This window comes from Cyrtonyx montezumae, unplaced genomic scaffold (assembly GCF_038088225.1).
Source record: "Cyrtonyx montezumae isolate F1298 unplaced genomic scaffold, pur_monq_1.0 scaffold_18, whole genome shotgun sequence".
In the NCBI taxonomy this organism is placed as follows: Eukaryota; Metazoa; Chordata; class Aves; order Galliformes; family Odontophoridae; genus Cyrtonyx; species Cyrtonyx montezumae.
This window is the reverse complement of record NW_027071914.1, coordinates 544,544-565,575: the sequence shown is the minus strand read 5'-3', so window position 1 is coordinate 565,575 and position 21,032 is coordinate 544,544. Positions and strand designations below refer to the sequence as shown.

Below are 21,032 nucleotides of genomic sequence, written 5' to 3'. Positions count from 1 at the left end.
CCCCTCCAGAAGGCAGTGCCATCTCCAGGGTGTCTGAAGAAGCCACCAGGAGCTGTTCAGTCCCCACGCTGACAGTGCCACTTTGCCATCCTCGGGCAGGAGTAAGTTGCAGAGAAGAGTGGGGTCTGGCAAAGCCTTCTTTGGGCACCAGGAAAGGTCCTCAGAGCTGTGAGGTGCTGACCCAGTGGATGTGACACCCTGGGGTGAAGAGCCCTCAGCCCAGGAGTTACACCTGCACTTGGTGACTGTCCTGATACACAAGGGCCGGCCTAGGTGCGTACGCCCTTACAGTTGTGCTGAGCATCCTTCCACAGGGCACGCTGCCAGCGGCTTTGATGGCGGCTCCGCAGTCCCAAAGCTGAGGTTCCACGTTCTGCTGCTGCCTGCGTCACACGGTCTGCGTCCACAAAGCAGTTCCACCCCTCCGGGAGAGGCAGCATCGTGTGTGCGGAGCAGCGCTGGCAGGAGGAGGCAGTGGCTCCCCCCACCTGTGAAAATTGCTCTAAAATATTCATGGCTAAACCCTAGCAATTCACATGTCTGGAGATGAGGGCTCTAATAATAGAGTGGCTGGGGAACAAGGAGAGAGATGCAGGCTTCCTTCAGAGGCAATGAGAGAGAAAATTGAGGTAGCGTAACTGCCTCCAAATATAGAACACAATTACAGAAGCAAGGGGCACACTGAGCAAATCACCGCAGGAAATCACCGCAGGAAATCGTGAGGGTGCCACAGCTCAGAGCTACCGAGAGCTCCGGAGGGGCCGAGCATCACAGAGCCCTGCAAACCCTGGGGCAGTAATCACCTCCCCCTAACAAGAGCCGCCTGCTCCTTCTTTGCGGCTGCTTCCCCCAGGGCTCCTCCCCTTGAGCCGTCCCAGTCCGGCTGATACAGCCTCGGCACTTGTGCTGCCCGCGCACACACCGCATTCTCAGCGGTTGCCCGGTGTGGGATCAGCCACTGCAAGAGCTGAGGAAGAAATGTGTCTGTGTGTGTGTGGGCAGCGCAGCACGAATCTCCCCGTCTGCAGCTGGAGAGAGCTGAACAGGGGTTGGACCAGATGATGTCCGGAGCTCTCTGCCCACCGCAGTACGTGGGACTGCGTGTGCGGTCCTTGCTGCAGTCCCCCATCGCCCCCGGGTTGCCTCAGATCAACGCCGCTCACAGATTGATATTTCTTATTTTATTTATAATATAAAAAAATGTTCAAGTGTTAAACAGTCGAGAGTTCTGACATTCAGACAATCCAGAGCAAACTTTGACAATCATCTTATGACAAATTAGCAGAGTTTTCTATCTGACCCCATCGTGGGTGAGGAATAGAGGGTTTAGTTACTTTATTGCTAAAAGTTAAATGAAATACACTGTCAATTGTTGTATTATCTTCTCAGTCACAGCTTCACCATGCATCCAATCTACAGTATCTGAAATGCAAAGGACATGCAGAAGTAAAAATATAAAAAGGAAAAAGTCAGGCTACAATGTAAACAGGTTTGCTGCAGAGAACTGAGGAGAGAGGGGCACTTCCACGGGGGTGCTCTGCCGCCCAGACACACGGGACTGTCTCTTTGCGCCGCAGAGCCAAGGGGCAGAGCTGCTCCGGGGTCGGAAATGCGCCGTCTGCCACCGACGGCAAGGTGTTACGGTAACGACGCCCTTTCCAACGCACGGCACGGCGGTACACAGGGGCCCACTCGCCTGGCTGCCTCCCTGGGGCAGCGTCTGCGAGCGGGGCCGGGCATCGGGGCAGCGCGGCCAGCGGCTGCCAGGAGCGGCTCGTGGGGCCGGGCACGGTGCGTGGAGCCCGCACAGCACCGCGGCCGTGGGGACACCACGGCCAGCACGGCACCGGGTCCTGGGCGGCACCGGGACCACCACGCGCTGCCACTCCCCCCCCCGCCCCCCCAGGGCAGGCTGCAGTGAGCCAGATTCAGCCGTACAGAACGGGGCTGTATTTCACTGTAGTCATACAGACGTCTCACGCGTTGGACTACCAACCTGTGCCAACCCAACTCCAGGCCCACGGGAAACAGCCAAAGGTGGAGAGCTATTTGTTAAGGGCTGCTGCTGCATGACTTCATGTTCTCTTCCTATCTGTGCGGCAAAAGAAACATCATTTCTGCATTTCGGTATGGTGCTGTTGGATTTCTTTTTCTCCTGATGTAAGCAAAAATACAAGTATTTTACAGGGCAAGACAGATCCCCATCAGACACGATAATGGAAACACTCCCACTCATGTCCTTGGTGTGTGTTAAACAATACCTTAAAAAACAAGATCGTTAATAGCAGGGTACGGGGCAGAGTGGCGAGGCTGTTTTCTTCAGGTGGGAGAGCACCCTGCTGACAGGTCGTCTCCCAAACAAAAATCTATGATCTTAAAAATGCTACTGAAACAGAATCCTCGGTATGAAACCCAGCACTAGCATACAGCAAAAGGCACCACGATAGTTTTAGTTTCTATTTTTAAGTAGTCAAAAATTGGCCCACCTTTTTTTTTTTTTTACTTTATTGTTTGGTTTTGTTTCTTCTTTTTCTTCTTTTTTTTTTTCCTTTTTTTTTTTTTCTTGGAAGCTGTAAATCAAGACATTACATATAAATAGAGATTCCCTATAAAAAAGTCATTGCCGTTAGCTATTATAAGACAACTTTGCTAAAATGAAAATAAAACATTTTATTTGTTATATTTTTTTTTCTCTTTTATATAAAATAAAAATATTTATTTTTGTCTTGTGTTTGTTCCGCCTCCTTCCGCCGCCGGCCCCGCGGGGTACGTGCCGGGTGCCTAGAGCGGGTCGGGCTCTCGTTTGGGCGTCGTGTGCGCCAGGCTGCTGCGCCCGCTGCCCCCGTGGCCGTAGGGGTGCTGAGTCCGGCTGTCGCTTGGCCGGTGCAGCGGCGGCGACTCTGTGTTCGTCGCCTCATTGTTCTGAGTGCTTAGGAAGGGCGTGCTCTCGGCCACCAGCTCCTCGTCAGACTCGCTGTAAGAGGCGCTGCTGAAGGAAAAGGAGTCCCGGACCGCTCTGGCTCTGTGGGGGACGTGCCCGTTCAGTTTGGACTTTTTCCACCGCCTGTTGCTGCTGGCTGTTTTCTTTGGCTGCTCTAGCGCTGTGATGTACTCCTGCGTCGTTTCGTACTCGTCGTCCTCCGTGATGCGGAAGGGGCTGGAGGGCAGGCTCCCCATGCTGTCGTTCAGGTAGGTCTTCCTTTGGTAGTAGCTGTCGTAGCGCTGCGTGTCCTGGAAGGGCAGCTGGCACCGCCGCAGCAGAGGCTGCTGCTCCTCCACGCGGAAACTGATGGGGGCCGCTGGCGGCAGGGAGACTGCGTGCGCGGAGTTGGGGGAGGTGATCTCGAAGGTGGGCACCTGCGCTGCCATCGAGTAGTGGAAGTCGACAGGAGACAGACGAGCTGGTGTGGTCAGGGCCGACACGTACCTGGAAAAGCAACAGCTCTGTTTGGACGCTGAGCAGCCCAAAGCCCAGAGTGGGCTCGGGGCAGCCCCACAAGGCCTTCAGGATTCAGCCTTACCCAGGACATCACAATTCCCACCTCACATGCCTGCAAGTCTTGCAGCAAGGGCTGTTCTGCTTGACACCTGCCTGCCAGTTGCCTCCTGCTCCCTCTTGATACTGCCATGCTTGCCTAGGGAAGGGCCCCCAGATGCTCAAATCTGGGTGCTGCAAAATTCTTCCATAAAAAAAGGCCTCTACAAGTCTTCATCTGCTCTACTGACATCAACGTGGTGGCTCAGTGGTCTGGCCCTTCTCTGTACATACCACCTCTTTCTAAGCAGAGGTTTTGTTTTTCACTCAGCAGAGCCAGTGCGTGTTGTCTCCACTCATTTTGGGCTGTTCCCACTCCCTGTCTGGGTTTACCTATGCCTCATGTCTCGTGAAGCCTAAGATCTCTGTGTAGGCCATCTGAGTGGACCAGGAAAAGAAACAAGGAAACAACTTGCCTTCACTCGACTGGTCCCACTGCCCTGAGGGGAAATGCCTTTTTAACTGGTTATGTGACTGCCCAGGGTCACCCATAGGCACCCACATGATGCTGCAGCATCACGGAGATGCTCTTTGGCAACACAAGGAGCCAGGCTCACAAAGAGAACAGCTGCCACCAGCTGACGATGTCCCAGAGCTGAGTCACACCGAACCCCATTCCCAGGATGCATGTCAGCTCCCCATCCCACCCAGAGGTATGTGGAGGACTTGCACCTCACCCTAAGGGTCAGGGTGAGGCTCAGCCCCTGCCTGAGCTGTGTCCCAGCTATCTGCCCCCCCCCCCCCCGATATGGCCTGGGCTGTGCTCACCACCCAGGAGCTCAGCCACTTTTAGTTCACCAATCACAACCGGGTATTGTCAGCTGCTCTCAAACCTGTGCACCAAACCTACGTGGCCTCCTGGCTAGCAGCGACCTCTGGCATGGTGCAAAGCACACTGCTGCCCCTACCCAAGCAGCCTCCTTGGGGCCACGTCTTCTTCCAGGAGCGGAGCTGTGGCTTCTCCTGCACTACCACGGGAGCGATGTGCCTGGAGGATGTACCTGTCCTCCTGGGAGGAGGTTTGTGCCTGGAGCACAGGGGCAGGGCTGCATGGGGTCTGACCTCTCGCTGTGTGGTGAGTCCCGCAGCGAGTCCACCGAGTCACGGTACTGCGTGGTGGGCCGCCGTGAGTCCTCAATGCAGAAGGCAGCCCCACGACGGGCCCGGGCCTCCACACATGCAGGGCTGTTGCATTTACTGGTTCCCACCGAGGACAGCATGATCCCGGACTGGGAATCGGAAGTCAGGCTCTCCGTCCGCTCCAGGCTCCAGGTGTGGCTTTCGTGTCTGTGGATCAAAGCCCACAGGGACAGTGAGCAAGGAATCCATGACAACGCCTTCTCCAAAAAGCGGCACGTAGCCACAGATCACACCCTGCACTCCTTTCTCACTGGAATGCCTTGAACCAGGGAAGCCCCATTGTGATACGCCTTTCCTTACCGTTTCTTGGAGGTGTGATTAGAGGATAAAAAAAGGCAGCCCAGTGCACACGGGGTATTTAGGGCACCACCTCCTGACAGCTGGTGACAGGGTGGGACAGCCTCTGCAGGGTGGCCTGGGCAATTCTGCTCTGTTTTGGTGCAGAGCAATGCAGGTTCGGCCACGCCAAACCAAGTCCACAAAGGACCTTCAGAAGTGCCACTGCACATGCTGCCAAGGAACAATTCCTTCTGGAATGCTACCAGAACAGAGTCAGAAGAAAAGGCTCAGAATTACATTGTGACCAACACAGAAAAGCATTCCCATTCATTTAACAAAGGCTTTGGCTGCAACAGGTGTTCAAGGAGCTAGACACAAGTTACACTAGGCTGGGTACTGCTGGTCAGCACTTGGAGGTACCCGTGCTCTTGGCTTGAAACGACATCCCATATGCACAGAATGGGAAGGCATAGCGTGCTGCACTCTCACCACAGCCAGCAGTCTGACTGCTGTCCTATGGCACCAACACAACTCACAGGAGCAACAGCTCTTAACTCCCAGACTGCACCAGATGGAGCTGTGTTGGCAGAGGGTTTGGGGTGGGGGCTTACAAAGGCCTCATTAAGGCTTCCCAAGAACATGCACATGCTTGGTTGCAACCATGACATTAATTTATAACTTCAAAAAGCATCCTCATTAGAGGCGCTGATGGAGTAAAATGGAACCCGATTCTGCCGGCAGTTTGCCTCTGGCATGACTTCAAGAAACACCTGCTTGCTGCACTTGACTCAGGAAAATTATATGGCAGCTAGCCAGGACCAGAGGCTACGCAAGGTAGGTGCTTCCCACACCTGGCATGCATTAACACTACCCTTCAGACACCACTTTACATCCTCTGGATGCGCCCAAAGGTGACCCTGGAGTCTTGAGGATTTTTTAGTCAGACTGGAACACCATCAAGGCGCAGCTCTGCAGGAAGAGGACCCTCTGTACACCTTGCTCAAGCCTGCACACACCTAGCAAGGCTTGGGTTGAAGCATTAAAATTCAAACAAAGCCTGGAGAAGACACCATCTGCTCACCAAGGGTAGACTTCCCTGGCTAGAGGCAGCTGTTTCCAGCCCAAAACGTCATTCCTGGCTCCCTCTATGCTCACTGGAGGTTTGAGTCTGTTGGAATCTGGGGAGGAATGTACCTGAAAACCTGAGTTTGATATCTGAAGCAGTTCCACTGTGCTATAGTACCTAATGAATGCTTGAACCTGGAAGAAATCTGCCAGGACAAATCTTTGAGCTTTACATGAAAGGACTGACTGCTTCCTGGACAAGTGGATACAAACACCCCAGGCTAATAGCAAATAAGTCACGACATCTTCTGCTTTATAAAGTCAATGTGTGTGATCACTGACAGGAGGTAGATACAGCCCCCTGCACCTCATAGTCACTTTTCAAAAGCACTCTCACAGGGAAACACTGTCGCTTACTAGGGGAAGCACAAGAGCTATGTAAGATGGAAAACCAGAACAACCAAGCTCCAAACAGCACAGGACTTCCTCTGGAGCATTTGAAAAACTTTTCTGGACAACACAAAAGCTGAGAAGTTCCATCTGCAATACAAACGCACTCAAATGTAGTGAGAACTTCAGCCTCTGAGCCATGCTGCTCTTCCCCAAGATGACTGTTTCAAAACGTGAAAAATGAGTGGCTTTTTCTGGTGAAAAACTTCATTTCCTAGCTTTGCAGAACTGTGGGGAAAAAAAAGTGTGATATTTGTCACGTTTTACCTTACACAAGGCAAACAGATTCTAAATATCTTAAACATGATATCAATAATCTCTGCATACTTGACAAATTAACGCAGGCACGCAGTGTAATTGCAAGCACAACTTGCAAAATCATTCCTAGATGCATCCTTTGATTTGATTGAGCTTGTGCAAGGCATGAAAGCACTACTTCATTTCCTCCTGCTTCCCAGCTATGTCACCGCTGTGCACTCCTGCTGGCTCTTTGCTGCAGATCAAACATCACACCTTTCCACACCTCTCACTGATTGTGCCAGCAACACAATCTGATCTGCAAGCTTTGGCGTGGCCTGTATGATGGTGCAACACATCAAGTAAAGTCAGAGGTGAAAGGAAAGCCTTTTACTGGTATTGAATCACACAGCATCCTAAGGCAAGTGGCAGGAGTTCAGTGTGAATGGCATACATCACCTCTGGCTGGATGTTGGAGTGGCTGTGGAGCAGTGATGCGACGGGGAGCAGGAGTGACTTCCTGAAAAGGTTGTCTCTGTTTCCCTCCGGATCACATGTTCAGTGGCAGAAACATTCTTAGAAATATACTGTAAAATACAAAGAAGCACACAGATGAGCAATAGCTTGCCAGCACTGCCAGAGACAAATTCTCATGGCTGACTGCTTCTGGTGAAATCACAAGAGGACTGAGTGAACACTGCAGCTTCATGCCCCACAGAAGGCATCAAGGAGACTGGAAAATGTGATGCAGTGCCCCCTCTCTGCCTCTGTACTTTGAACACTGGAAAGGAGCTATGATACAGGGACTACAGAGGGTTACGAAGAGCCACAGGGCTCCCCAGATTGCTGTGGCAGCACATATAGCTGATGTTACTGAGCAGAAATCCATCTGTTTGCAGGAGGTTATACACCTGACAGAGTACCAGCAACAAGGCAACCACACGCAATCTGTCACAGACACAAGTCCTACTGACATACCAAGTGTAATTCAAATATTTATGCCGAAATATTCCTTCGCCTAATGGTAAGCAGGGTCAGCCATGCTTTTCACAGAGAGACTAAGCCTCTGGGGGAGACAGTATTTCAGGCTTTTCTTTATCCTTCATGGCCAACTGTCCACTTACTCAATTTTAGCATCACAAGGGTGACCCAGGAGAACGTGTAGCTCATTCAGGATGCTGATTCTACAAGGGCAAGTAGTGATAGTACGTGAGGTAATGATTTGTAACTGAAAGAAGGGAGATTAAGGTTAGATATATGAAGACATCCTTTACTCAGAGGTGGTGAGGCCCAGGGACACGCTGCCCAGTGAAGTTGTGGATGCTTCATCCCTCCAGCGGTTAAGCTGGGCTGGATGGGACCCTGGGCAGCCTGAGCCCTGGGAGGTATTCCTGCCCATGGCAGAGGGGTTGGAACTAGATCATTAAGGTCCCTTCCAACCCAAATCATTCTGTGATTCTATGATTTCTATCAGCTATCAGTGCCCTGATGCATAGCACATGAATCTTTGCACACAGAAAACACTAAGAGAAGCCAAAAGGAAATCTCCAAGGCAAATATTCAGAAGCTGGGAAACTGCAGACCCTCAGCCCAGAAGAATACACCTTCAGCTTCAGGTCTGCCTTCCCTCTCCCTTTTTCTGATCCCTTTCAATGGCTTGGTCCTGCAAAGCACTTAAACATGCTGAGAACAAGAACACAGAGCTCAACGGGATTCTCTCATGTTTCAGGAGTGGCTGAGTGGCTTTCCTGGATCTAGTCCTAAATACTTAGACGGTTCTCAGTTGAGTGACACTGGCACCCCACTGGGTTGTCCCACCTTACACAGGAGCAGCTGGGCTGGGCAAGTGGACAGACACGGAGCTGTCAGGATCGACACAATGGGTGACACGTTCACTGGGATGGCTCAGGCCCCTGCTGTGCTGACCCTATTTGTCATGACACAAAATGAAGCTCGATGGGACAGCTTAATAAGCAGGAAACATCTGGAATGTCTTGCAGAGAGGATACCAGGATCATGCTTATTCATGAAAACAAACCTGTCCTGAGTGCCCTAACCTCATGCTCAGTGTGCCAAAGTAAAATCATGATTCCTTCTAGATTTTGTTTTGGGAAATGTTTCTATGCAGAATCCTGTCTTTTTGTTCAAGTTGTAGTTTGTTCCTTGTGTACAGGCACAGGGCAGGCACAAGCATGCAAATCCGTATCAAATCCCTGACGGACAATGAGCACTCAATAAAATACAGGGTCTTATGAAAAGTCTTACGTCAGCCATTTGGATTTCCTCTGGATCCAAACGTGGATGGCTTGGCCCATTTGCAAGGCTCCTGTTCTGATGGGCATGGCACATGTTCTGTCGTAAATGATTATGCATCTGTTTTCTTTGCTTCCTTTAAAAAGGAAAGGGAAAAGTACATTAGGAGGATATCTCTCATGGGGCCCAAGTGTCTCTGGAGGAGGCAGATGATAAAGGAGGTAGCAACCAAGCTTTCATTCATCTCTCAGACACATTTCATGTTTCAATGGTGTCTGTGGAAAGCTGTGAACAGGAAGAAGCAAGACATTCAACGTTAGAAACTTATGCTGCTTTTCCAAAGAAATGTGAATGTTTTCTGCTATAGGCAATTCATGTAGCTGGGTCCATGGTCTTCTTTTACAAGACAAGCCCTGAGACAATGCAGTGGAAGCAGGGGAAGCATGAGGCTGAGCACAGAAGAAAGAAGTGGGGAGAAAGGGGAACCAGTCCTGGCTTGCCTTTGGTGACAATGCTCCTGTCCTGGATTATGCACAATACAGGAAAGCCTCCCTGTGTCCCCAGGAGGACATCAACTTTGGAAGAGTTCCTGTGTCCTAGGGAACAGATGGACATTCCAAATCCAGGTGAGGTGCATGTGGCAAGAAAGGTGTTGTCCAGTTGGGGAGGTTGGACATACAAGAGGTCCCAAAGCCTCTTGCTCAATCATTATTGCTTTGTATGCTCTGGAAATGTAAACAACTGAGCCCATAGCTCCTGGGCATTAGTGCAGTGTGCTTCTGCTGTCAACAAGCTGTCGACTCAGGAGACAGCTTCTCCCAGCCACATGCCATCACCTAGCTTGGAGACAAGATACTGATTCAGGGGATAAGGAAATAGGAAACTTCTGGCTCAGAGTGGCTGATGGTTTTATCAGCTGTCTTCAGAGACCCTGCTGGGAATACCACAGCACAGCATCTCCTTAAACAGCATTTAGGTGAATGCCATGAAAGCGTGACACACAATCACTGCCACTTAGTAATCTCTCACTGGTTATTGTTTGTTAACCACACATACTCACTTGGTTTTACAGTAAGCTACCACACAGACGATGCCCACCACAAGCAAGGCAACACAGATTCCTGTGATGGTTAAAACTCTTTTCTGGTAGAGCTCCTCTGCCTCTGCAAATGGAGAGAAAGAAATCAGTTGCAATTGGGCTCCAGCACCTGTGCCTGGCTGCACAGGAACCAGCACTGCACAAGGGTGAGATGCAGAGCAAGGCTCAGCCACATCTCCTACCAATCTGCTGCCCAAACCTGAGGTCAGCTGGCCCAGCCTTACTCACTCCTCAAGAGCTCCTCAATTCTGTTGTCTCTCTGTGAGTTTGCCCTCAGTAGCCCAACCCTTCTGCACTCAAGCACGCTTCTGTCTTTCTCTTCTTTTCCCACAGAATACCTCAGTGACTAATCTCAGAGAGCCCCATGAGTTTCCTTTCCCTTCCAGCAGATCCCCCTTCCTCAGTTACTTGGTAGTCTAAAACGGAAGCCCTCAAGCATCCCCCCAGTCACCACGTACCAAACAGCCCTGTGATGCTCTCATCACAGCTCTCTGCTCTGACAGACTCAGAATGCCTTTCCTTGCAGCCGCTGCATGCCCTGGAGTTCAGCAGTGCACTAGAACCACCAAGCAATAGGCCCCAAAGCATGTAGGTGCTGGAAGGGACATCCTAAAGCAGTCAAAAAGCAGAACGAGGATGGAAAAGTTATAGCACATCAGACAAAGAAAAGGAAGTGGAGTAATTAAAATACAGTAACCAATTACAGTTACAGATCTTTAATGAAGCCTTAGGAAATGATTAATTCTATTCCACCAGGTAATCCAGATGCATACACAAAATTCAAGCAGCATGCTGCTGCTTTTTCCAGGTACCACCATTTGTCATGGACTGCCTTTCAAACCAGGAAAGTCAGTCACTTGCATCAGAACCCAAACAATGCTAGAAGGGAGGGAATTCATTCCATTTAATCAAAGCTCCAAGGAAATGGCAGGAAACCACCTGCAATGTAACTGTACTAGAGCTAGGCAGCGACTGTATGGCTGTGGCTACTCCAAAGCAGATGTTCTTCTCAGAAAATCCAGTTACCTTCACTGAGACCAGCAAAGGTGAGTATCTGGGAGAAGGATTCAGTCCACAGCTGCTGTAGAGCTTTTTTTTTTTTAGCACCTATAACCAGTGTGCTTGTGCCCGCATACTACGTGTTAATTATAAAGTCACTGGGCTTTGAGTTTTCTCTAATAGTCACCAATTTTTTTTTTTTTTCATACTGATCAGGCAATAAAACTCATGCCAAGGTTGCTGCACTCGGTGTGTCCCACTGGGCCACACTAGATACCTTCAATGGAATACACGATATTCCCAGAGCTATGAAGCCAGTGAAATGTAAAACCAGAAGATAAACAGGCCTGGTTTTAGATGCCAGCATCAACTAGAGCAGGGCCAGACTCCATAGAAAGACCAAGGGAGAAGTAACAAAGCACTCTAGATAAATATTTAGACAAATCTCATTTTAGAAAGAAAAATGTTTTTTGGAAAAAAAAGTAGTGCTGAGGGAAATGTTGATCTTTGTGTAGCTGTCAAAATGGAAATGAAGGAAGAACTGCTAAATCACAGGCTGCAAATAACCATCCTGACATGAGGATGCAAAATATCGTCAGGAGTGCTTCCTTCATGCCTCTGTTCCAAAGCTACAGTTCAAAAAAATGAATGTCCACCCATCTTGCCTGTGCTCTGGCCTTTGACTTGATCAGGCTCTCTGAGTGCTGGTAGAGCTGCCCAGAAGCACATCCCACCACGCACAAGAGACACGGGCAGCTGAGACCCCCAGATTCCAACTCCACAGATGGTGTGAGCCTTCACAACAGAATACAAGTCTCACTTTGACTGCAGGTCATAGGGCTGCAGCAGTTCCAGCAGCCAGCTGCATAGGCTTGGGCCAGAGCCTGGATGGTACAGGACCTGCTCCTAGAAGGGAGGTGCTATTCCATGCATCAGCAACCATGGCAGACAAGTTTTCTTGCTCTTGCACAGCTCTGGGACATGGCTTACAGCTGAACAGCTATTTCTATCAGTCTGGAATCTCAGAGATTTTATCAGCATCAGGAGAACCAGCTAAGGTCATGTCCTGTGTACAGATGGCACCGGGCGAGAATTTAGCTGCTACCCAGCTGTATTTCCACCTTTAAACAGGGAGGGAAGAAGGCCAGTTTTCACCACAGACCAATCCACTGGGGCCAACTGTTTTCAAAACTTCCTTACCAGCTACACATCTTGCTACAGAGACTTTTGTTCCCAAGTTTAAATCTTTCTGTTTCAATGACAGAAATGAAAGGGACAAAGACAGCAAGGCCGTCAAAACTATGAAGTGTTCTAGCTCATTAGCTACATAACAAATCTTTTCACCCAAGGCTCAAACCCTGGCCTCTGTTCAGGCAGTCACATGGGTATGGGACCCTGCATGCCTGGCTCTCCTGAACTCCGTTCGGAATTGCAGGGGGAACGATTTACTTTGTGAGAACTGCAGAATCAGGTGCTCTCCCCTGAGCTGACATCTCTGTTGTGTGAAACAGTGAAGCTGCACGCTGTGCATCACTACTACAAAAACGAGAAATTAAATGACCTGCTGTCAGTAATTAGCTCAGCTCCTAACATCTCAGTAGAGTTGATGCATGGTAAAACTGTATCTTCGTGTTGCATAAAATCATCTCAAAAGAGACAGAAAGAAAATAGGAGAATACATTGTGCAGTTCTGTGTTTGAAAAGGTAAGATCCCAGACCAGGACTTTTCCATTTGTGTCTGTATGCTCTAAAATGCCGTATCTTCATCAGCAGTACTGTCACTCTACAGCAGCAAACGCTACGAACAAACCACGCCATGTAACATGATGTTGACAGAACCACAGTCCAGCCATGGGTGTCACAGCAACGCATGGAAGTGAAAGACGAATGGCAGAGAAGAGACGACTGCAGACTGGGAACAGGATGTGTGCAGTTCTGTGATGACATTGAGAATGGACGGGGAAAAGGACAAAAGTCAACAGAAAAAAGGGATGTCAAAAATCCTTCATTTTAACGTTTATTTAAGTGTATTAGTATTAGCAGCACCACTTTCTCTGAAACACCTGACCACAAAATGCATTCATTTTCTGCAGCAGGAACAAGCTGCTGAGGATACAGACACACAAGCCCTGACGGAAAGGCATGCAAAAACCAGCAGAGGCCAAACTTCTCTAGCTTCAGCCGGTGTGTGGCTCTCTGCCTCAGGGCCCCAAGAAGACAATTTAGCATCCAGAAACGAAATATTGGTGTCCCTGTGTCTCTGGCAAATTGAACTGAAGTATCTTCATGAGAAGATTTGCTCCAGATGTCACTGCTGGGCCGACACTTCTACGCTAAGTGATAAAGAAAAACCTCTCTGTCCTCAGGGAGCAACCCCTCCCACACTTGATCTGTGCGCTCAGGGAAACCTAACCCAGAGATTTGATTTCCCAGGTGCTTACTCTAGAGAGATTTGATATGTGTCTGAAAACAGAATGAGGAGAAAGGAGGAAAAACACTATGACTGTGAGCAAGTGGGCAGGAGCATGCAGTCGCCTGTTTCCAAGAGGCTGTAAGCCACCGCAGTGTTTTTCCACATTTCAGCTTGCTCCAGCTCAACATCACCCTGACTTCTTTGGGCTCAGTGTCTTCTAGAGTACATCAGCTCACATCACATTTCATGGGTCAGTTTCTTCCTATCAAGAACAGAAGGCAGCAGACAGCCTTTGGGAGGAGGAATGGCAAAACCCCTCCCAGCCCTTCACAGGACCCAGTGGATGTTAGCACACTGAGAATGGCAGTGCTGTAACTTCCTAAAACTTACCTTCCCTTGCCCACCCCCGAGTGGTGCCTGCTGGCAGCCTTTAGGACTGACAGAAACTCTTGCCCTTTGGTTAAATACACAAAAGCATGTTGAATGAGGAGGCTATTGCAACTGAACACCCCAGTCACGCCACACACACCTGGCTGCTGCTCGAACAAAGAAAAAAGTGCTGCTAAAAATACACCTGCGTTTTTATCATTTTACATTTTGACTTTGTGTTTTAACTTTGTTCTGCTTTTTAATCCAAACATCTGTCTCGGTGCCAGGGAAAAGAACAGAACAGCTGATTTTTTAATCATCCCATTAAAGCCATAAATATAATGTGGGCAGCTCTTAATGGCTTCTGATTAATAAATGAATGGTTGTTCCATACCCTTTAATTCAAATCCAAGATGCTCTGCCAATGCAGAAAGAAGACAAGAAAGAGAAAGAGAAAAAGAAAAACAGGTCTGTCAGAGATCTCTCATACACAAACACACACTGTGCAGTTACAGCAGGTTAGCGTCTCTGTAGGCTCAGTAGCAGTTACACAGAACACAGTGTATGCTTCAGAGCATTTTAAATTCCCACCACAGCTTTTATCTTACGTAAAGGAAGACCCAAACAAATTGCAGTGGAAGTTAATTATGAATTCTTTTAGTTAATTATGAATTCTTCTGAAATGAGCCATGTTTGTTAGTATCTGATATGGAATTTACAGGTTAGGTAGGAAAAAAAAAAAAAGGTACACTTGTTCTGAAACAACTCCTGACTCCAGACAGGCTGAAACACATAGTGACCGTGTGAACCTGGTAAACCATTCATTCGCTTTCTACAGGCAGCATGTGCCCCTCTGCCTGGGGCTGTGCACAAAGCAGCGTGCTCAGCAGACACGTGCAGGCACTTGCACGGGGCCTGCAAGCACATCTCTCCTGCCCATGACCTCAGGTCTGGTCTTGGATGCACAATGTCATCTGGCAGCACGGCCTGCAAACCTCCTGCCGGCATGTACGTCGTGCAAGTACTGTTCTTAGCCGCACAGATTTGCAGATGTACCACTGATACTGCAAGTGATTAGTTGCCTGGGCAAAGGTAATGAATCCCTTGCAGATCTAAAAGCGCAAATTGCACTGGAAGTTTCCCTCACGTCTCTGATCTTCCAAATTTCACTTCTGCTGTGGTGCTGCATTCTTAGAAATAACAAGCATGCCAAAAAAAGAGAGAGAAAGCATAAATTGGAGCGTCTGCTTTCAGATTCAAATTCATTACAAGTACAATTGCAGTTCACCTTGCAGAGACTTTGCTATGCAGAGCAGTTTGCCTAATGAATCAACAATGCCGTTGTCCAGAACAGGCAACTTTTTTTTTTTTTTTCCCTAAAAAAAACCCAATCATTCTTGAATTTCATTAATTTTCCTGGTACTGGCCTCACCTAAAGACAGTTTTTTTTCCACATAAATATTAACGTTCTCCATACTTATCATTGCACATAAAAGTGAGCTCTCCTGTTCCAAATCACAACACAGACAAGATTATTTTCAGCTCAGAGATGTCCACATTGATTTGTTACATTTTCCATATGAATTGCTGTTTGCTGTTCATAAAGATTGGTTTTCTATTTCAATGCTGCTCAAAAATTGGGTGTGTGGGAGGGAAATTAGCACTAATAATTACAGAACATGTAAACACTTTTCAACTAAAGCAGGTTCTTCTCTTCAAATTGGTGCTCATGTTGAGTGGATTTCTTTTGAGGGGGGATAGATTTTTTTTTTAATTTTGTATAATTTAAAGGCCACAAAACCTATCTGTCTCTGCTTCTCATCTCACATTTGTGCAATATGAATGAATATGAACTGTTCCACGCATCTCATGGTTATGTCCTGTGGGTTCCAGAAGCATGGACACAATGTGGTGGGCAGCAGAGAACTGGACACACTGCATCTGTCCTTTGCCTTCTGGTTATCAGATTTAATCTCGATATTCTTCTAATGAATTACCTGACTCTGTGACAACTGCATGTAGGGATACATTAAATTTCAGCCAAATATCTGTATGGTTATAGAAGTACTTGATAGCAGAATACTCCCTAAACATTTATTCCTTCCTGTTAGACTTGCTCTAACATCTACAGCTACAAATGGATGCAATTTAGAACTTCCTTTTTTTTTTTTTTTGCCAACTCAGAAATATCTGTGCAAATAGAGGTGGTGGGCAGGACCTGAAGAACTTCAGCCTTCCCATGGTGCCCCCTCACACTCAAACTGCAGGTTCTTAGGGCTCCCGGGTCTCACCGAGTGGGTACAGCCAGCTCTCTTGTTAGGTCTTAGCTAAAGGTTCCCTGCGCAGCAGAGGAACCGTGCAGCTGTCCAGCAGATAAAATGCACGTAGCTGCTTCTACCTGCAAACCTACCAGTAGCTTTGAATCTGCTTACACTCCTGCATCTGAAGCATGCTGCTACTCAACACTTCAAACTTTCTCAGCCTGTTATTGCCTGACTGTTCTTCCCTCAGCGTTGCTTAGATGCCACAGTTCAAGTGGACAGTGGACTTCCTCTCTTCTGACCTGTGAATGGACAAGGCTGTGCTTTCAGACTTCCAGCAGAAAATTCCCATGGATAAGAAGTCAGCTTGCTTCAAAAGCAAAGGAATTAGTGGAGCCATATTGGGTGCTACTGAAATTTCCATCATATCATTTTTTTTCTAAGCTGCTCCTCTGTTACACCTAATGAACATAATAGCAAAACTATGCAAAATAGCAGTTCCAGCACAACAAGACATTACAAGCAACGTGATGTGTCAGCCTGTTACAGCTATAGGCACTGCTTCTGTATCACCCATAACTGAATCCAAAAGAGAGCCACTCACTCCATTCCCTGCTCAGGAGCTCCTCTCAAGATGAGCATCAGGCACTTAATGCCTTCTGCTGGGACACTGATGGAGGAAGCACTTCAAGAGTTCTCTGGGATTTGGAAGATTTGCCTCATCCGTAAAGAACAGACTGTTCAAAATTACTCAACTTGTTACAGTCCTGAAGCAAATGAGAAGACCACATCTCTGCAAAGAAAATGTAATCTTTCTGCATTGACCAGAGGGATATCATCATGAAGATACCACACTGCACATGCCTATCCTATATTAATAATATATCACTTGGTAACAAGCATGTTTGAGAAAAAAGAATTTCTCTTAGAGACAACAATTTATTTTGGTCTGGAGCAAAAAAAAATATTTCTGATTGCATTCTGTTTAAAGGAGTTCTTTGCTTTTTTTTTTCTTTTTTGGGGAAAGTAATACATCTTAAAAGCGTTGAGTCATATTTGCTGCTGGGTGGAGGAGGTGCTCAACGTGGTGTGCAGCACCTGCACTATGTCCTCCAACAATGTGATCAGCCTGCATCTCACGCACCCTGGCTGTCCAGCACTCTGGCTGCTGGGAATCCCTCGAAGCTGTTAGGTAACAGTCCCCTCTGGGGACACTGACAGTACGGGGGAAAGCATGAGGTCTAGGAGAGCCTACAAAGCTCCTCCAGAAGCCAAACCACTCCATGCTGGGGAACATGCTGCTGAAGCATGTTGCACTCCAGGCTTGGGAACTGCCTTTGGGATAGCTACAATCAAATTAATCCTATTTATGCAGACAAAATAATGCATGCTAGAACTCCAAGGCCCTCAGGACAAGTTCCAGTGGAATCAATACAGCCAAAGGCTAGCACACAAATCAATTACTGTGAGACAGCACTCAGCTCTGTGTATTATTTTTCTCATATAATGGACCTTTTGTCTGAACTCCAAACAAGCTCTAAGGTCATGACAAGTAGCTAGGACTGAGCACCCTAAACTGCACTCAGATTTCCCAAAGCATTTGAAACAAGTTTATTGAAAAATCATGTCCCATTTATGCTTGTTGAACCTTTCTGGAAACACTGATCTTGAGGTAGAATCCATTCTTCCTCAAGCAGCCGTCAGTGTTAAGGAAAGAGTGGCTTCTTAAATGCATTACTTAGCAGTATTTGGGCTATTCCTTGTACCTATGAGCTACACTAGGCTCTTCTGTGCTGATCCCAAAGGAGACCAGACTAGCAGTCTGGAAATGTTCTAACACCAAACTGCTGTAAATATGAGAGAAGTCCATCCAACAGAGCAAAGCAGCAAGCATGGGAGAGCTGAAGATGGGAAAAAGGAAAAATACATGAAAGATTACAAAAATGTTTCATTTTCATGCTTTTCATTTCAGCTTTAGCACATCTGTGTGGGATTAAAGACTGGATCCCATCACCCAGATTGGTTCCACTCAGCTGTAGAGCTTACTGAACAGCCAGGTGATGCACACATCTTGCACTGGAATCCTCCAGGGAACAAAATTCAGCTGAAGTGGATTGAAAGCAAAAATCCAGTTGGAATTAGGTGCTCTAAGTAGAGCAAGTTCTTTATGGACCTATTGATTTTTTCTTGTTGCTGAACAGAAAACCCACTTGAAGCATGGAGAGTTTGTAACTATCTTATGTTCTAGAGTGTGTTTCATCTCCTTCAAGAGATCAACAGACAAAAACTGTTAAAATAAAATTCCTTTACATGAGTAAGAATTCAAGACAAGATGGGTGTCACTGTATTGTAGATTGATTAAGAAAGATAGAAGACAACAAATGGCTGTGAAAACTGGACGTGTGCCTATGTGGACTTCTGGCTGCTTAAGAATTCAGCTAAGATATCTAGCTATCATACACATTATTATACCCCAAAGCCCCACAACCCGAGGTCTCTGAGCTGAGTTGCATAGCATGCTCAGGGCATGAAACAAAGAGGAGGAATAACTTCTGAGGACCAGGAAGATAGATTGCTACTAATAAACTGTACTTACAAGAGAACCATTGAATCACAGGATCATTAAGGTTGGAAAAGACCTCAAGTTCATCAAGTCCTACTGCCAACCCACCTCCACCATGGCAACCAACACCTCCACTGTTTGCTGCGTCCCGGCCTAGGCTTCCTCCAAAGTACATATGGGAGCAGTCCCACGATGCTGGGAACCAAAGACACTGCACATGACTTCAGGGCTGGGCATCGCTTGAGCTCTCTGAGTAGTCTGTGAACCTTCCATAATCTGCACAGCCATTTAGTTTGTCCAGTACTATATGAATAAAAATAACTGGGTAGGCTTCAAGAGTCCAGATATGTAACAATAGTGTACTGACAAGCTTCTGTGGATTAGCAAGTAATTAACTTTAGGAGATCCCCAAGGGTAAACTGTACTGCAGTCCAGGGGAGACGAATAATCCTGTTATGATAAACCACAAACACCCTGTTAATAGCCAGCCACACCTCAGAGTAATAATTACACTGTAATTAAGTGGCCAGTAGCTATCATGTTATTAAAGGGAAGTTAACAGAATGATTGTGGAATTAGAAACGTTGCTACATATTGTTTCAGTGTTCAGATGAGTGAGAGGTTGAGTAGGAAACAGAAAGGTAGATTAAAAAAAGAAGGAAGTGTTTTTCTGATTATTATTCTCATATTGCAATCACCAGGTACAGAACTGCTGCTGAATGAATGAAGACAGAAGCTGAAATTCAAGTCTAGACCTTCCATTAGTCCCAGAAGAGTCCAAAGGGGTACATTCATCCATCTACTCCAGTAGAGTACTTCACATCTGTGTGAGCTGGTGATGTGAGTAGTAAGCATTTGAAAAAGGATCATTTTTGCAAGTCAGGTGATCACCAACACACTTCCAGCTGTACCCTGGTGACTTCAGAGTGAACTGGACTGTACCTAACAAAAGTAAGAAGTCTCTCACCCTATAAACCTATACTACTCTGTTTTGGCACCTGGTTAACTGGCACCTTTATCTTCACAGGAATCATGCTACTGAGATCATTACACAGATCATACCCAAAGACAACACAGCTCGTGGTTAGAGAACATATGGTGGTTCTCATCTGAGAAATGCCCATTTTTGTCAGCTATTCTTGGAAAGAATCTGTAATGCCTGTAAGGGAATGTCCTGACACACAGAAACCTGATCAGGAGGCACACTAAGCTCTGACAGCTACAGTTAGGGAGCCCTGGGAGACATGTGAAGCTGGGCACTCAGGATGACTTTCCTATCAGTGGCCACTGCAAGCAGACATGACAAGATAGCCTGCAACTGCAAGACACTGACTTCTCAATCAAACTCTTCTCGTGCTTATTTCCAGATGACTGCGCCTTGCAACAAGTGGAGCTGTCTTTCCCCTCTTAGGAAGCCTTGTTCTTTCAGGGAATAGCAAAAAATGATGCTCTGCACTTACTAAGCAGGCTAGTGGGAAGACTCCAACTATGAATTAAAATTAAATTTGTAAAGAAACCAAGAATGAAATATGGGATAGAAGTGGAGAACATGCTAGATTACATCACATAACAATATCAGCTCTGCTCTAGGATGTTCACTTGCAGGCTTCCGACTTCAGCTTTAATTAGAAAAAAATGGAAAATATAAAATGGAAGTATTTCACTAAATGCATAAATGGAAGGACATTTCTCCTACTGATCAGTAACAATGACTTTGGGAAATGAAAACATAGATTTACTTTCAGATTCTACAGACAATAGATAGTCACACATATTAAGCTACATCCCACATTTTTTAAATTTTCTATAAATCTGATGGAAAAAATAAAAATGTGCAGACTTAGAAGTGTTGGAGCTAATGGTGTTTAACTTTCAGTATCTCTGCTCGTTCAGCTGCCAATGTGTTTTACAAAACCTTTACGACCAGACAGCCTAAAGCTTACTTACTAGTAAACATCAGCGGGGTTTCACAAAGAGCTGAAAAGCTTCTTGTAGAAGACAGAGCTAAACTAGCTCTTGGTCTGATGTATGAAATTCAGTTGTCAGCACCACTTCAAAAATAAAGTACATTTCTTAAATGAAAGGGTGACTTCAGACAAGCTACTGTCTCTGGAAATTGCTGCAGGTCACAGTTGTGCCGATGAAGCTGGGCCCAGGAGAGCGTGGTTAACTGGGTGAGTTTCCAGAATTCACTAGGCAAGTCTCACATTAGAAAGACTTCCTGATCTTTTTTGTGGTGTTACTGAACTTTTCACCCACGTGGGCAAGCAGAGATGAAGATCTGACTGCAAAGGAAAAGACCACAATCCTGGAGGTTCTCTGGGTGACACTGGAAAGTCAGAGAAGTGAAAAAGAAGCGATTCTAAGCA

The 21,032-nt window shown here is 47.0% G+C and overlaps 2 protein-coding genes across 3 annotated transcripts in view; one reads left to right on the top strand and one right to left on the bottom strand.

Annotated features, from left to right (window-relative positions):
• LOC136047353 (histidine--tRNA ligase, cytoplasmic) overlaps positions 1-21,032 on the top strand; it is a 513,020-nt gene that overhangs the window by 329,098 nt on the left and 162,890 nt on the right. The gene's annotated exons all lie outside the window — the stretch shown is intronic.
• The window catches only part of NRG2 (neuregulin 2), an 83,393-nt gene continuing 64,264 nt past the window's right edge, over positions 1,904-21,032 (bottom strand). For both annotated transcript variants that reach the window (XM_065734396.1, XM_065734397.1), the window contains exons 6-10: positions 10,020-10,122; positions 8,972-9,095; positions 7,166-7,293; positions 4,598-4,822; positions 1,904-3,427 (exon numbers count right to left, since the gene is read on the bottom strand). In XM_065734396.1, the coding sequence (XP_065590468.1) occupies positions 2,782-3,427; positions 4,598-4,822; positions 7,166-7,293; positions 8,972-9,095; positions 10,020-10,122 (1,226 nt within the window). In that variant the 3' untranslated portion in view covers positions 1,904-2,781. The remainder of the gene's footprint in view (positions 3,428-4,597; positions 4,823-7,165; positions 7,294-8,971; positions 9,096-10,019; positions 10,123-21,032) is intronic.